The sequence below is a fragment of the Gekko japonicus genome, unplaced genomic scaffold (genome assembly GCF_001447785.1).
Source record: "Gekko japonicus isolate JY-2015 unplaced genomic scaffold, Gekko_japonicus_V1.1 scaffold56, whole genome shotgun sequence".
NCBI lineage: Eukaryota > Metazoa > Chordata > Lepidosauria > Squamata > Gekkonidae > Gekko > Gekko japonicus.
The window spans coordinates 1547318-1565326 of record NW_015169779.1 but is presented as its reverse complement, the minus strand read 5'-3'; the positions used below and the strand labels follow the sequence as shown (position 1 = coordinate 1565326).

Genomic DNA, 18009 nt, shown 5'->3' with positions numbered 1-18009 from the left:
AGTTTTCCAAAAATTAAATGTGAAATTACCTCATTAGTCAAAAGTGGGTGGGGGGGGCAAGGGGAGAGACTTTCTGAAACATGTTTTAAAGCGCATGACATTCCCCCCCCCCCAATATATGACAAGCAGTAGGACAAGCAAAAATAAAATCCTGTACAAACTTCTACAGAGAAGAAAATGTCAGACCTGAAGAATCAATCCCCTGGGGGGGGGGGGGGAGACACATGTTGAAAATGAATTGGCATTTCAGCCTGTGTACTGCTCCTTGCCATAAACCACGAGAGAGATGGAAATGTTGCTAAGGCTTCTGCCGTCACTTTAAATTGCCTACCGAATGAGTCTCCTTCCGTACTGCACCCTGGTGTACTCATTACAACTAGATGCGTAAGCAAAACCATTTCAGGTGCCCGAGTGTTTCAGTGGCATCTTCCGATGCTTAACTTTCAGATGAGACGCTTGTATTTCCAGCACACAGTAGTTCCTAAATTTGATGGAACTAATGTGTTCTGACAGTTGACTAATGTATCCTCCTGTAGCTGAAGACAAGAAGTACCTGATGGGTAGATTGAAGTGTCTGTGGAAACGTTAACTGTATTTCCATCCTTGCATTTCCATCCTTGATGGAGCTGGAGCTAAGGAATTGCACACAGGCTGCTTGGCAAGTCATTCTCCTTAGATTTTTTTGATTGATTAGAGGTTAGGAGAGGCTAATTACTGTTATAAAAAGGTAACCTCTAGTCCAGAGTTTCTTAATCTTTTTATCATTATCGTGAACCACTTTTCTTTATAAGCCACTGCATTACGTTATAGCGGCCACGTTGGAAGATATTTTAAAAGCTTCTGGATGAAAAATTAGCTGCTTCTGCACGCTGATGTGTTTATACCGTGGACTCTAACCAAAAGGCAAGCACATGAGAGAGAGAGGGAGGATGCGCATCTAGTGGCTGCCACTAAGTTTCCCTTGCTCTGTGCTACTGAGAAATCTTCCTGTCGAGATGCTTTTATTCAAGGCCGATACTTGATTGGAACAAAACAGTCACATGGCAGGCCACTGGAAAGACCTGCGTAGCGGGGTGTGTGTGGGTAGTTTACTTATTTGAATTATATTCCACCAATTTGGGGCTCAGGGCAGTTAACAACAACTATAAATACAATTCAAATAAATACAATAAATATATATACAGAATAGAATCTAAAAACAGTAAAAGCAGCAATATCAAACTAATCAGATGGCGCTGAATATTCCATATCCTTCTCTGGAGGGGAGGAGACAGGGAGACCTGGCTTGATGGTGGACCATTCCTGCCCTCAACCACAGGCCTGGCGGAACATCTCTGTCTTACAGGTCCTGCGGAACTGGACTAGGTCCCACAGGGCCCGGACGTCATTAGGCGTAGAGAGTTGCACCAGGCCGGCGCCAGGGCCAAAAAGTTGCCAGGAAGGACTAGTTAAGAGACACGCTGCATAAGTAACTGGGTGATAAGTATAGCTGAGATTGGATTAAAGCAGCTGGTAATAATAATAATTACCCAGCAGCATGGTGTCTGGTACCTGTGAATGGCAGCAAATTAGCATTCAAACAACAAGAGTTAACAAACAGATGTGAGAAGTAAGTTTGCGTCCAGCGGCCCCTCCAAGACCAACAAAAGTTCAATTCTGGGTATAAGCGAGAGCCAAGAGACTTAGCATGGGTAGATGCACGCTTCTTCAGATGCATTGTAACAGATTTTCTCAAGCGTTACATATAGGTAGAGAGGGGAGGTGTTAGTTGGCAGGAACGGCTAATTAGAGTCACGATGCATAAGTGCAGCTAAGACTTGGAATAACATAGTTGGAGCTGCGGTGGCTCAAGTGGTTAAGACGCTGAACTGCAGCCTGTGGAAGGTTGGTAGTTCAGCAGTTCGAGACCCGAGTGTGCCGCATGACGGAGTGAGCTCCCGTCTCTCGTTCCAGCTCCTGCCAACCTAGCAGTTCGAAAGCAAGAAATTGCAAGTAGATAAATAGGTCCCGCTTCGGTGGGAAGGTAACGGCGTTCCGTGCGCCTTGGTGTTTAGTCATGCCAGCCACATGACCACGGAAACGTCTTCGGACAGCGCTGGCTCTTCGGCTTGAAAACGGAGATGAGCACCGCAACCCTAGAGTCGGACTTGACTGGCTTTCGAGCAAGGGAAACCTTTACCTTTTTAAGGTAACTTTGTTCTGTTGCTTCAGACCAACACAGCTACCAACCTGTAGTTGACTCTGTTACATCTTGGCAGAGTGGATTTCTGAGGCAGTGTTCTTTACTTGGATATTCACCAACACATATAAAATGTACAAATGCCGTATCACTCGTCAGAAGTGTGTTTGTGAAGGGTTACGCGTGTGGGCCTGCAGTTTGTCCTGTAAAATATTTCAACTTGGAGGGCATTGCCAGTCCCTCATTCAGTGTGTTTTGAAGGGCCAAGCACGGCATTTATACATGTCTCCTTTGCATCCTCTGATGTGTCAGGTATATACACAAGTATCTGTACCCAAGGTAAATACTCAGTGCCCAGTGAAGTAGTCTAAAACTGGCAGCTGTCAGTTCACTGAATAAAATCTGGAAAAATGACTCCCTGGACTGGCTTCCAGAGCTCTCCGATCAAGGAACTCCTGTTTAACTTTTTCCCAAGATGGCAGCCTTATATGTGTACCTGTCAGACTAAGCCGCATCAAACGTAATGGGATTTAGGAGTAAATATGCCTTGGAGAAGAAAGGAGCAAGAGTCCAGTAGCACCTTAAAGACTAACAACATTTGCGACAAGGGCATGAGCTTTCATGATTCACTTGCTCATTGAGAGCCAGTTTGGTGTAGTGGTTAGGAGTGTGGACTCTAATCTGGGAGAACTGGGTTTGATTCCCCACTCCTCCACATGCATCTGCTGGTATGACCTTGGGTCAGTCACAAGTTCTTTCAGAGCTGTTCTCTCAAGGGCAGTTTTCTCTCAGAGCTCTCTCTCAGCCCCACCTACCTCACAGGGTGTCTGTTGTGGGGAGGGGAAGGGAAAGGAGCTGGTCTGAGACTCCTTTGGGTAGTGAAGGGCGGGTTATAAATCCAATTTCTTGCTCTTCTCCTCCGCCTCCTCCTCCAACAGTGCCTCACGATAGCTCATGCCCTGCCAGTGTTTCCTCTAAGCTGAGTTAGTGTGAGCTGGCTCACAGTTTTTTAGCCTCCGGCTCACACATTTTTGTCTTAGGAAGGATGGCTCCAGAGCAAACTAATTCATGCAGTAGCCAAATAGCTCGCTCACAACTTTAATGCCAGTAGCTCACAAAGTAGAATTTCTGCTCACAAGACTCCACAGCTTAGAGGGTCACGTATTTTGTTAGTCTTTAAGGTGCTACTGGACTCTTGCTGCTTTTTACTGCTACAGACTAACACGGCTACCCATCTATACCTAAGAGAGGCGCTGCTCTTAGACTGGGTCCTGTAGTCAAGCAATTATAAGAAACGTCTGGTGGCAGATATTTCCTGCCTTCTCTCAGCCGTCATCTGGTGAACCAAGAAAGCAGTGCTATTTGTTGGGGGGAGCTTTTTGGGACTGAAAACTGCACAACACGGGCTGTAGCACTGAGGAGGGGGAAGTGGGCAAAGGTGCCCCTCCCCCCATGAGAGCCCCATTTTTGGGGGGGGGGGGACTGGGAGCCTTGCTCTGGCAGAATGGAAGCACGAGGGGCCGTTTCCAGCCGTTATTTGTGTGGTTTTATTGCCGCTTCTCGGTCTGGGCTTTTTACATCCCTTTTCCAGCCGCTCAGTTGTTTTTATGCACAGGTTGGGGGGAAAAAATTGGCTTCCCAGCTACCTTGTTTCTCATTTCAAGGCTGGGAAGAAATAGTCAAAGGAATGGTATGAAACGGACACACGACCGGGCAGCCGGAATTTCCCCAGTTTTGTTGTTCTGTAACTTAACGGCACTTGAAGCCTCCAGGAGAAGAAAATGCCTGGCAGAGCCGGTCAGCCGAGTCGCCCCTGCAAGGTATTGCTCGGGGAAGGGAAGAAAAGGCAGCTGAGCAAAATACTTTCCATCCACTCTCCTTAGGGAGCCAACACTTCAGGCTCTTTGGTGTGCCAAGAAGAAACAAATACCTTAAGAGTCTGTCACTGTTGCTTAGCAACCTTCCTTGGGAAGTGGAAAGAGCCCTATATAGTTGCTGTGGTGGCCCTGCCCCCCCCCCCCCCCCCCCCCAGAAGAATGCTCCTTGTTCACGGCCACACTTGCTGTTCCAATAGTGGTTTTGCTCCTTCCTGTATCAGAAATGGCAGGGGCCACACACCCCATCCACATGACCCATGTTTTTGCTTCCAGCAGTTTTTGTAAGTGGCACCTGGGCAATCCAACCATCGAATGGCCTCGTGCATATTTAGAAAATTATGAACTACGAAGAGGTCATCTAGTCATTGGTGCTTTGGAAGATTTAGGCAGGTCCCAGCATATAGTTTTTGTTTCTTCCGTAGCAGACCAGTAGGGGGCATGCTAACCCAGACGGATAGAGGCATTTAACCTTTTTAAGTGGAAATCCTTTTGGATGAGAACAGTTAATACTAAGAATTTTAAAAAATCTTTCGCATTTCAAAAACATGTTTATGCTTTTTAATACGTTGCTCCCTTAATAAGGCCAGAGCTGCATCAGTGAAGTTGCTTCATTTTCATAAACGAGAGACCTTTCGTGGTTGTTCTGTGGATCTTGTGTTCTAGACCCTGTACAGGTGGTGTAATTCTAGACCATTCAGCAGAGCAAGAAGAAAAATGTTGTCAATCAAAAATTAATGGTAAAAAAAGCACATATATGCCCTAAGCTTGTGACTGTTTTCTTACGAATTGAGGCAAGCTTGTTGTTTAGCCCTTTCTACTGCATTTAAAGTTTTTCTCAGTTATCTTGCAGCTACCTAAAGATACTCTTACAGCCTTTCTTTATGAAGATGCAAAACTAATTCCAGGTAGAATGCTAAGTTTTAATATAAGCCCTGATGACTTGGACTGAGTAGGGTCTGCTTCTTGGAACATCCATGTTTATACTGTAAAGGTGTTTGTTCTCATTAGGTACAATGAAGCAAATCTTCCATATAATTGCATTAGTGATACGTGACATTAAAGCTTAATTGGCTTATTTAAAATATCTTGCACATCAATTTCTTTTAGATTGTGAAAATTGAAAAGGTCACGAGTGCAGTTTAATATTCCTGGGTGAGAGATTTCAATTTTAGTACAATTTGTAGAGAATTAATTAGGAAATACGACTAAAAGAAAAAGGGTGTTGAATGCAAATCAGGCTGTTATGCTCATTGGAATAAAGAATATGAGGCATCTTGGACTGCTGCGGAAGTCCCATTGAAAATTCAACAAGTGCCCAAATGAGTTTAAAAATAGCTTGTTTTCGTAGTGAAACTTGTGAAGAAGAAAAAAGTCTTCATGGCCATTAGAGATGGAAAAATACTTAAAAGTTTTCATGGCCTTTCTCTCTCCCCCCCCCCCCCCCTCTAGGAAATAGATGAAGCCTGCAAGAGAATAAAGCGTGAAATTGATGATCTGGGTCCGGAAGTTGGCGATATTAAAATAATTCCATTATATTCGACGCTTCCACCACAGCAGCAGCAGAGGATTTTTGAGCCGCCCCCGCCAAAAAAACCAAATGGCGCCATAGGACGAAAGGTAAATGTATTAAACCTTGTTCTATTTTATTTTTAATTGGTTTTACTTTGAGCCAGTTTGGTGTAGTGGTTAAGTGCGCGGACTCTAAGCTGGGAGAACCGGGTTTGATTTCCCAGTCCTCCACTTGCACCTGGCTGGATGGCCTTGGGCAAGCCGCAGTTCTGTCAGAGCTGTTCTTGAAAAAGAGCAGTTTCTGTCAGAGCTCTCTCAGCCCCACCGACCTCACAGGGTGTCTGTTGTGGGGAGGGGAAGGGAGTTCGTAAGCTACTCTGAGACTCCCTTGGGCAGTGACGGGCGGGGTATGAACACAATCTCCTCCTCTTCTTCTTTGTCATCACACTTCCTTTCTTTCTAATGGGGACTCAAAACAGTTTACACTGTCCGCCTCTTCTCCCTTTTGTCCTTACGACCACCCTTCGAGGGAGGTGAGACTGTGGATTTGTAATTGGCCCAAAGGCAAGGCTCCCATGGCAGAGTGGGGATTCAAACCTAATGCTCCCAGATCCTAGCTTGGCCTGTTTGCAGGCCTAGCTTCGTGCGTGACTCACTTGCATGGTCTGCCGCTGTTTGCTGCACCTGTGACTTGTTTCTGGTATTTCCCCTCCCACTCTCTGCAGTCCCAAATGGGAGGCGGTGCCAGTCCTGGGCAGTATCGCTGCCTGCAGTTGTGAGGTGCTTGGACTGACGCTTGAGCCCAGAGGAAACTTGCCAATGAGGTTGTGACTTTGAGTTAAGGAGTCTTGTTTGAAGTCAGACTTGAGTGTGCTCTAGGCAGGTCTATTCCTTGGCCTTGCGTTCTTTGTGCAGTGGGTGGTGGCAAAATACAATATTCTGTATTGTTCAGAGGGGATAAAATGCTTCTTGTGTGTGGGCCGGTGATCCCTCTTTGTTTAGATTGTCATATCACACATCAGAAGCTGACAAAATTGAGAGCAGCAGCAAGCTGGTTATTGGCATGCAGTGAACAAGCGATTGTGTGGCATTGTTTGAAGGCGGATTATGCTTTGACAGAATTATTGGTTTTTTCTTGTGCAAGCCAGAGAGTTAGCGTTATGGAAACTGGTTGAGAATTCCTGTTTTTAAATCTTACCTTTCATGAACTTAGGTGGCCTTAAGTAGGTCTTTTGGGAGGCGGGGTTGTTTTTCAGTCTCAGCTGAAATATCTGCAGTAAAAATTAGGTGTTGTGTATATGGAAGTATGTAGAACTTTAAAAACACTATATAGACATTGAGTGTATGGCAGTACTGGGCTTTCTCAGTGCCTTGTTTCTCCCCCACCCCATAAGACTGAAAAGCCACAGACTCATTCTCATGTATTCCGCATTCCAGTACAAAGTTTGTGAATGTATGCTACATATAGCTAATCTTCTGCTCTAGAAGTGCTTCATGGGTGGACAGAGGTATTCTTTTCCCCATCTGGAATGGATGTACATTAAGAATGAAATCCCAGTTGGTATGGGTGAATGATCACTATATGAAATTCCCCAGCTCTGTCAGTTTTGAAAACGGGATTACAGGCTCAGGTTTCAGTACTATTTATGCAAGAGCTCAGTTCTGTAGCTTTCAGTGCCATTTTTGTATATAGCTCTAGAGCTGGTGAGCAAATCACCTAGTAGCTTGAAATGTCTCAGTTCTTTTGTGTGGTGGTCTCAGTACGGATAGGTGATAGCTGGGAAGTGTCTCCATGATATCGTCAATACAGTACAGCAAGGAGATGGTTGTTGTAGGCCACTGGAAGCTGCTTGATATGTGTTGTGCACCTGGCCTTTGAGGATTCTAGCCATCTTAAAAATGCTTTTTGGCTTGAGCTTTCGGTTCCATGCTGCGATATCTGAGAAACGTATGTCTAACAGGTATAGTCCATAGATTGCCTTTTCAGCCCCATTGAAGACAAGGAATACCTATGCCCTGGTACTGGTTGCTTAACCTATAGGATGGCTTAGTTCAGACATAATGCAAAACCATAGTCTGGCTAGACTGTTATGGAACCGTCTCTAATGTGGCTGCTGTGCTAACTCTGGTTAGCTAGGGTCTGTCAAACCGCAGCCTGAAGTTGGTTTATTACTTACAGGGTGATTTCCCACAAGCGCTGCTCCGTGCTCACTCCTCTCTTTTGCTCCTATGGTACGTGTCAATTTCACACAAACTGCTGCGCGGCTGCATTTTGCTGCAGCTTCGTGTGATTTTCTCAGCGTCTACTCAATCCTCAAAAAACAGGATTGAGTAGACGTGGGGAAAATCGCACAAAGCTGCGGGGTAAAATGCGGTCGCGCAGCAGCTTGTGTGAAATTGACACGTACCATCGGGCCAAAGAAAAGAGTGAGCGCGGAGCAGTGCTTGTGGGAAATCACCCACAGTCTTTGGTTTCACGTGACGTGCAAACACAGACTTCCTTGCTTGTTTTATGGTGCTGCCATTGTTCACTTGCAAGCTACAAAGACATCTGGCTAAAATGATGGTGATTGAAGCCAGTTTTTGTCAAATCAGCCAACAATTTGAGTGAATTTGTGGTTCAGATCTGGTTTTTAAAAATTGAACAGATTGCCTGTAAAACTCTGTTTCTTATAACAGGGGCTTAATTCAGATATCATGCCAAACAATGGTTTGTGCTAGGAACCACAGTTGTACGTCATGGCCTGAGATTCAAAACCTATAATAAGCAGCCCATGGTTTAGATCTGCTTGCTTTGTCATTTCAGCATCTAGCTTCTTAAATCTGTTCGTGTTTCCATGGTGCAGTAGCCTCTAGAGCAGGGGTGTCAAACATGTGGTCTGGGGGCCGGATCAGGCCCTTGGTGGCCTTCCATCAGGCCCACAGTGGAACTGGCCATCTCCTGCTTCCAGTTCTGCTGCTGCTGCATTATAGCTTGCTTCACCAGACTCTCTTAATCACTCAGCCATTTCATGTTTTAACCTGGGTCCTAGACTCAGAACTCTGAGCATGAAATTTCCGTGATGAATGTCAGTAAATCAAAAGTAGGTTTGCAGCTTACAGATACACACTTGAACAGCACACTCAAGATTGCAACAGCACAGACATGTTGATGCAATAATTCAGAGCAAGAGGTGTCAGTTATCAAAAAAATACACAACTAAACAAAATATTGCAAGAGTGCTAATGTTTTAAGCATGTTCTTATTTTAAGTTTAAAAAACCCCTTTGTTTGTGTCCTTTATAAAGTTTATATCTCCGCTACCTGGCATTACATTTTATGACACACATGGCCCGGCCCAACAAGGGTCTCATTTATGTCAGATCCGGCCCTCATAATAAATGAGTTCAACACCCCTGCTCTAGAGGTAAAGTGATGTCTACAAATATGGTTTGCCATTTCAAACATCAAAGCCATGGATCCATTGCCTTCATTAAACCTGCATTCAGACATCATACTGAACCACAATTGAGTGAAAATATGCACAATCTGGACTTGTTCTTGCATTCACACCTGCTTCTCCTCCTCCCTTTTCACACAGAGAATCGTGGTTAAAATCTAACTCTGATTACTCCCAACATAACAATGCAGGTGCATGAGTTAGCAAAGTTAGCAAGAGTGGGTTTTCCTGTTGACGGTTCTGGTTAGCGGAAGAAAAAATAACTCCAATCATCTGCTTTCATGCAGGTCTCTGAGCCTAGCAACAATGTCTGAACAGAGACTGAGCAACAAACAATACCTGTTGTTTTGAGTATTTTTATACAAAGTACAGTACTTTAGGTTATTTCAAGCTAGCTCGATAATAGTGATATTGAATTGACAGACCAGCATCTGGAAAACTGTAGAAAACTGCCGTTTAAGAGAACCAGGAACAAAATTCCCCTTCAGACTTCTGTGGATTACGGCAGTATAAATTTGTTTCCGGTGGTCAACCTGTTAACAACTGAGAGGACCTCGTACTAAAACTGAGTTACCTATTCCTACCTGTGTAGCGTTCTTAAATGGCTTAAGTTGACAACATTTGTGGCATATTTTGTGGAAGGATTGACCGCACTTCTTTTCAACAGGTGGTTGTATCTACTAATATCGCTGAGACTTCATTAACAATAGATGGCGTGGTGTTTGTCATTGATCCTGGATTTGCTAAGCAAAAGGTAAATATAAGTTGCTTCAAACAAGGAGGGTTTTTCATCCTCTGAAAACGAGATGGAACTGTTGTGGATTTAGTTTGTCTACCATTTTCTCCTTGCATTCTTTAAGCACTGCTTGGTAGATACAGCTTGAAGTCAAGCCTTTTTAAAAACAAGCCACAATTCAGAACCAGTCTCTTTATCAGTGTTTTCAATATGAATTTGAAATCTAAACATGAAACTGTACGTTGAAGAAGAATAACAAAGCGTAAGCGCTGACACTAAAACTTATATTTGTAATAGATTTGTGAGTCATTGCTCGTACCTTGGAGTATAAATAAAATCTGTACAAAGTCTGCTGATTGTTTTTTTGTCTTGAGTGTGCATGAAGTTTACTGTAAAGCACTGTTTATACATTTCACGAGGCAAATTATTTATGCTTTAATGTGCCCTGGCATCTTCATCGACAATATTATACTTGAGCTTGCAGTCACGATGGTGCATTTATTGACCTGGCAGTGTTTTAACTGCTCAGCTTTTGAGTATACTGAAGCTGTTTTGATTGTGCATGGGAATAATTCCAGCAGAGTGTGTACTGGTGGGGGAATCCCTCTTCCAAAAGAAGAATAGTGGAAGCTATTAGAGAATGGCAAAAAATTAGTATAACACTGTTTTTAAAATATAAGCGTCAATAACATCCACGTTTCAAGCACCGAACAGCGTGGCGCTCAGTGATATCTATTTCATTTATTTAATTTCTTTCCCCGCTTTTCATGGGATGCCTTAGTGTTAAAATTTGTAACCAAAAGTCTCAAAAGTGTAGACAAGACCAGTAGAACAAATAATAAAAATAGATATTTTGGCATGGAAATGGCATTCATAATACTTTGAGATGTTAATTTGTGATTCTTCCCCTGTTTCTGCCCCCCCCCCCAATAGGTGTACAATCCTCGTATAAGAGTAGAGTCTCTCTTGGTGACTGCAATAAGCAAAGCTTCCGCTCAGCAGAGGGCTGGCCGTGCTGGTCGTACTAGGCCAGGAAAATGTTTTCGACTATATACAGAGAAGGCCTACAAAACTGAGATGCAGGTATGTGCTGTGGAGTTAGACCTAAATCTAACCACTATAAGGCCAGGTATTATGTTGGGCTGTGACACAGGAGGTCAAAAATCATTTCACCATAGCCCTAAATAGCTTCAGGTTGGAGTCTGAAAGACTGTTACTTTCTAGCAGACTGGTCTCCTTTTTTATTATTAAAGATTGAGTTTGAAATTTTTGGACTGTCATCTTATGCCTCTGATCAGTGGCTATTAGCCACAAGGTATAGATAGGGACTCTGGGGCAAGTGATGCTCTGTCATCTTGGTGCTTGGGGGGGGGGGGGGCTTCTAATGTCCTGGCCCCACTGGTGGACCTCCTGATGGCACTGGTATTTCTGGCCACTGTGTGATACAGAGTGTTGGACTGGATGGGCCTTTGGCCTGATCCAACATTGGCCTTATGTTCTTATCTTGAAGGTTTGCAATGTTTCAATTTTTTCCCCATCAGGTCAGTTCTTAAACTGTTCTGATGTCACTTAGATGTGATGTAAATTTCAATGGGCTTAGGTTGGAATGTGGGTTCATAGAATTGCACTGTTAGAGGTGGACATAAGCAAATATTAGCTTTCTTGACCATTATTTATTTCAAATGACCTTCTGTAGGAGACTAGTTGGAAGTATGTGCTTTGTTGTTCCAGTAATTAATAAGGAATTGTCAAATTTTATTGCATCATTGTCATCTTGGTTCTTGCATAATGTGTTAATTTAGACCTAATTGCATATTCATGTAATTATTTTCCTATTCCTCAACTGTGGGAATTTCTGTCTAGTATTTAGCATAAAATTTTTTGGCTGCTGTTACCAAGCAAGATAGCAGTTCTTGACACCTCCTATTTACATATTTTGTATATGCCAGTAAGAATGTTAAAAAATTGAGGTGGGTTTTCAACCCAGTTGTTCTGTTGATTGCTCTTATAGCACAGAATTTCTTAGCTAAAAAGCACTGTCCGCCAAAAATGGAAATACATTCCTGTTTTCTTTTTATGTTTGTACCCTAACATTTCCAGCTTAGAAAGATCAGTAAGTGCCCATAATTTTATACCATTTTAAAAATCAGATGAAATAAGTTTTTATTTATTAGTGTATCGTACAACATACTTGTCCCTTTCGGTCCTCAAAAGGACCACATTTTCCCCTTGCAACTCAAGGTGTCTTTCAACACCAATTCCAAAATCATACACAGTACATGACAACCGCACGGATTCTTCTTCCAAAGCAAATGCCTGCAGCTTGATATTAAAAGCTGTAGCAAATAAAAGGGAGTCGCGTTGCCTCCTAGAAAATTCTGCTTCAACTTCGTCTGTGTGGCCGTGGTGCATGAGGAACACATGGCAGGACTATGGATGTGTCTGTGACAGTTGGGAATAGAGCCCGTCTCCATTTTTGCTATGAATGAGGGTGATTGTGTTTCCTTGATTTATGAGACTGGGAGCGCTTTATGAGTAAAGAAGAACGTGGAGGGGAAAATTCTTTGTGTGTTTTCTCTCCTAGGACAACACCTATCCGGAGATTCTGAGATCTAATTTGGGTTCTGTGGTATTACAGCTGAAGAAACTTGGTATAGATGACTTGGTTCACTTTGATTTTATGGACCCACCAGGTATATTTTATCAGTTCTCAGAACTGTATTTCTGAGCCCTGCAGTAAGCAGAGTTTCAATCGCTGCGCTGATTGTTTTCTTTTCAACTGGGAATTCAGCATAAACTGAGGACCGGCGTAAACACGATGATGGCTGTGTGATTTTTCATGTGCTCAGTGTCTCCTTTAAACCTGGCGCTCAGCTGCTTTGTGTGGAACTACAGCACAAAGCCTTGTTATGCTGAGAGCGTGGCTCTCCGTGCCTAGCAATTCAAGCAAGGCTTCGAGTTCATGCAAGATCACATTGGTCAGTTCTTCTTTCCTGCCAACGTTTTGATCAGGCCTTATGCTGCTTAAAATCTGTAACCAGTATGGGCCCTAGAGAGCAACCCGAAGTAGTCCTGCATGGAGTGCTACTAAAAAAATCCTACTTCCTACAGTGCGGAAGGTGTGGTTTTTCCTCCTCCAGTGCTTCAGGAGTTTCCGGCTTTCAGAAATGTTATTCCTTGGGTTGCAGGATCCGTTCAGAGGAACAGCCACGTGGGTTGGTGGGGGGGGGAGTGTGAAGGAAGGACCAGGAGTTAAAGCAGCTCTCTTTCACAAGTGCAGCTCTGCTGAGGGGAGGGGTGTCCCCTTTGGCCCTCCTCGCCCCAGCCCATCACGCCTCACGGCCGTTCCTTTAGATGGATATTGAAGCCATGGGAATGGTCTGCAGCAATGGATGGGCACATGGGGAAATTAACTGTGTGTCAGGAGGTGGTAGCCCCCTCCCCCCTCCTCGTTTCTACTCCTGAAGCACAAGGAAGGGACATGGGATCGCTTGGGGGAAGTGTGGCCCTCCGCGACAAGAAGGGAGAGTCACCAGGGAAGAGGGTCTGGCATCCGGACGAGGAACAACGACAGGGAAGGGTCCCCCAGGAGGATTACAGGCCCTCCCAGGCAGGGGAAAGGAGTATCCCGGGGGAGGAGGGGTTGGTCGGGTGACTTGGGAAACATTGTTGTAGGGAAGGGTACGCACCAGGAGAGAATAAAGGCAGATTGCCCTCTATAGCAGCCGGGGAGGATAAAGCCGGGCTCAGGTGCTGTAGAAGGGGTGCGAAGTACTGAGAGAGAGAGAGAGGAATTAGCACAAACTTCCAAACCTGCGGCTCCGGAAGGGAAAAGAGAGTCAAGAGTGAGGCAACTCTGGACCGCTCCCAGATCTGAGGCAGCTTGAAAAAGGACAATCGGCTTCCCTCCCTTTGACTACCGGGTGCGTGCCTCTCCCCCCCCCCCCCCTTTGGTTTCTCATCCTCCTTTTCGCCAGGACGGCTCAAGACCGGAGAGTGTGCCCCTCCACAGGTGGATGGTAGGATACTGCCCAGTGTTCTTAAGACTGCACTGTTAATTTCCCTTTTTACATGGTGCTGGCAGTGGCAAAATGCGTCACTTGGTTTCCCAGAGTGTTCAGGTGTGTTATTGTGAAAGCATCATTAGAAAATTAGTTCAGGTAATTTGCTTTCACTTTGCATGTTTATTAAATTGACTAATTGCACAATGGCTATTCCCAGGTAGGAAATGTTGTCCATTGCTGAGGCCTTTCCAGTGTTGAGCAACTTTTATGCTGGCAAGCTCCAGAGTAGCCTCCTATTTTAAAACAAAACTTGTCCGTCACCACTGGCCAGTTTACTGGGCGGCAGGACACCAGCCTTGGCCACCAGAGCTGGTGGAAATCCCGCAAACAGGCCCAAGAAGTTGTGTCCTAAATGTCAGGGCTCGGTTACCAGTGTCGATGCCGGGTTGTCTCAGTCCACTGTCTTTTGGCCTCACTTTCCATGTGTGAAGCGGGGAATTTTGGTTGACGTCGTTTGCGACGTTCATGAAACTAAACAGGAAAGAGGAGTTGAAGCACAGTCATGATTAATGTTGCTTTGTGGCATACACAATGAAAACTGCTATCATTAGTTGCTGTAGATTTCCTGGGCTGTGTGGCCGTGGTCTTGACATCGTAGGACCTGGCGTTTCGCCAGTAGCTGTGACTGGCATCCTCAGAGGTGTAACACAGAAAGATGGAGTACTCTCTGTGTCAAGGTGAGAAGAAAAATGGTAGGCAGGTAATTTATATCTACTCAGGAAGGTGGGGCAGGGCTGAGCCATTATCTTTTAGGAGTTCCCCAGGCTATGAACATGCTAATGGAGGAGCTTTCCTGAGGAGGAAACCTCCTATACTCCTACAACTCCTACAAGATAATGACTCAGCCCTACCCCACCTTCTGGAGTAGATATAAATTACCTGCCTACCATTTTTCTTCTCACCTTGACACAGAGAGTACTCCATCTTTCTGTGTTATACCTCTGAGGATGCCAGTCACAGCTACTGGCGAAACGTCAGGTCCTACGATGCCAAGACCATGGCCACACAACCCGGAATATCTACAGCAGCTAATGAACTCCGGCCGTGAAAGCCTTCGACAACAAAACTGCTATCCTTCCAGTCCCCTGTTGAAGGTGAGAGTTCAGAAGAAGCGAGTCCCTGGTACAATTTGCTTGGCCCCACAGTATCATTTGGATGCCAGTGCTGATCTCGTTTGAAGGGATTGATTTGCATGTCTTGAGTAGGTGTTCTTGTGTGGAATGAAAGGATAGGAAGCACACATGCCTTAGGCTACAGAGACGAACTGGGTTGGTTTCAAATGACTTCCTTCCCGCTGTGTTTTATCGCCTAACCAAAGCCTGCAAATCAGTACATTTCAGCTAATCCGTCATTGATTATCAACCCCCCCCCATCTCTAATTCTTGTTGAATGCAACATACGAAGAGTGAACTCCAGAATTTTATCCAGTGCATCAGTTGTTAGATCTGAGTAGTCTAATCTTGCAGCTTTTTTTTGAAGTTTGTTGACTGAAGAAAGTAAATGCTGTGGCACTGTTTACTCAAGGCAGCAACGCTAACTTTGTGGGGTTCTTTTGTGATTTCCCTCCCCCCAGCTCCAGAAACCTTAATGAGAGCCCTAGAGCTTTTGAATTACCTGGCTGCTTTGAATGATGATGGAGACTTGACTGAACTGGGATCCATGATGGCAGAATTCCCCCTCGATCCACAGCTGGCTAAAATGGTTATTGCAAGTTGCGACTACAGCTGTTCTAATGAGATTCTATCTATTACTGCCATGTTGTCAGGTAATAGCAGGGACAGAGATGCCAATCAAAACGCAGGTCTCCACTTAGGGGAAGCTCGTATGAGTGTTCCTGCAACAGGACTCATAATAACCTTAACTTTCTTAAAGCTGGAATTGTGCCTTTCGAAGTTACTGTATAGTGTGGTTGATAATGGAGTAAAGATTATAAATGAAATCAACACTGAAATGAAAGAAGTCATTGTGTGTGATCTGACTCTTCTCGTGGCAGCTAAAAATACCTCTGTCTATTGAGGATTCTAAATCCTAAGAATATCCTTCTATCTGAAATTGCCCGTATGCCCGTCTTTTGATATAAAGTGAGCAATAGTCGTACTTTGAGACCTAGAACTTGTGATTGCTGATTGCTAACTACAGAACTAGCAAATTCCAGACTTCAGAAGAGTTTCAGCAAGTTAACTACATAAGCTTCCTTCCATTGTTAAAAAGAATGCCAGAGAAAGAGAACAACAATTTTACTATTTCGTATTCTTTTAAAAAATGATGGATGTAGATATCTGAACAGCAGCATTTTGTTACAGCAGGCAGGTTATACTAGGGCTCAAATCCAGTGAACTGCCAAGGCAGGGCTGTGGACCTGAACGTGTCTCTGGTGGAGATTATTTAAAGTTAGAACTGCACACCCACATCCTACTACACATGGCTCTTCGAAGGTTTCCAGAGTGGTTGGCCATGTGGCACAGAAGATCACAAAATGCAAGCCCAGAGTTCTCTTGGGCATATGGAAATTAGCATGTGATTTCTTTGGTGCCTTTGGTGCTTTTGTCGCCCCGAAGAGCACAGGGCGCAGTAAAAGATGCTGTGCTTAAAACACTCCCTTGCTAAAGAACTTTACCGTCCTCTACTTTTAACTAGCCATTATGGTAAAAGGTACCATTTTCCAGAGTTATAAAAATCTATTTTTTTGGTCATTCATGAAACTGGTGAGTTCGTGTAGGTCAGAAGGTAACGGTTTTTGGGTAAGACAAGCGATCACTTTATTATTTTCGCTTAACATTAACAGTATATTTCTTTTTTTTAAAAAAAAAGCAAGCTACAATGTTTGTTGCAGAGTTATGACAGTTCAGACTCAGAGCAGATGGGCAGGGCAGAATCTCATTGTTCAAAGTCACATGTAGCCTTTGCTGCGGAGGTGGTGGTAGGTTGATGCCTGCCTTTTTGAGCCGAGTATTTTCTTCAGACTAGACTGACTGTAGCTCATATCTCACCATCAGCTGCGTATGATGTTAATTCCCTTACTGTACGAGTAAATATTTTGGAGAAAGCTATCTTGCCCTTCCATGGGGATAACTTCACAGGATATGTGTGCATATTCTACTTTTTATTCAATTAAGAATGTGTGCACTCAACAATCACTACCATATTCAGAATACGCGACCTTAAAAGAACTTTGTTTTTGTGGGATAGTTTTTCTTTAGTGTCTAAATTGCTATCTGTAAAACACCTGTTGCTTCCCTGTAGTTATCCCTAACAGAGCCAATGGACATAATCAGTATTGAACATAATAGCGATTTAATAAGTGGTTCTGAATATCCCGTGTTTGACTTTTAGGGTAAATCTTTTAAAAAAAAACCAACAAAAAAAGGGAATGGTAGCATTGCTGACCAGAGCTACCAAAACACAAGTATTCCATTTGTTAAATAATTAAGGCTTTAAATTACTTCAAGCTGATGAAAATTAATACTGCCCTTCATTCCATAACTTGCGGCATGGAACAAGATTATTTTTTTTTAAAAAAATCCCAAACAGTTATAACTAAGATTCTTGAATTAATGGGATAATGCCATCTTGTTAACTTTAGATCCTCAGCTTTTACAGCAGTTTGTCTTTTCTATTTCTAGATATTGGACTTTATATGCTTTTGAAAAAGACTCTTTTTTATTTCTTGTTCTTTTTTTTTTTTCAAATTATGCACAGTTATATGCAACTTCTGCAATATTGCTGTTGTGTGCAGGGTTCAGTTTATGTATCATTACAAAACTTTTCCTGTGCATCTGTTCTTTTAGAATGATGAAGTCCACATTTTTAAATTGTGTGCAATAGACAAAGCAATCACAATAGGGGCTTTCTAGGCTTTGGTTGTGACCAAGCCAAAAAATATCTTGGCGTTTAAGGAACATGTAAACTCTCCACCCTGTTCTTTCATCACTCAAATGATTACTTAAGCACTCACACAACTTTCTAAGTGGAATGCTATTTTTGATACATAATCTTTAGGAGAAAGACTTTGTTCTTTCTCCATCATACAGGAGGACCTATAATTTTATACAAGGCTGAGGAAGGAGCACCAACCCATCAAATAAGCTGGTTTATGGAGTGTTTACTTACTCTAAATAGTGAATTCACTGGTTATGGACATTAATTGTGCTCAATTCTGTCATTATAAATTAAAACTGGGAGAACGAGTTACTGGAAGAGAAATG

The 18009-nt window shown here is 43.6% G+C and overlaps 1 protein-coding gene across 1 annotated transcript in view; it reads left to right on the top strand.

Moving 5' to 3' along the window:
- DHX15 (DEAH-box helicase 15) overlaps window positions 1-18009 on the top strand; it is a 58171-nt gene that overhangs the window by 25479 nt on the left and 14683 nt on the right. The window contains exons 6-10 of the mRNA XM_015416762.1: window positions 5506-5673; window positions 9672-9758; window positions 10674-10823; window positions 12325-12433; window positions 15378-15569. Of these exons, the coding sequence (XP_015272248.1) occupies window positions 5506-5673; window positions 9672-9758; window positions 10674-10823; window positions 12325-12433; window positions 15378-15569 (706 nt within the window). The remainder of the gene's footprint in view (window positions 1-5505; window positions 5674-9671; window positions 9759-10673; window positions 10824-12324; window positions 12434-15377; window positions 15570-18009) is intronic.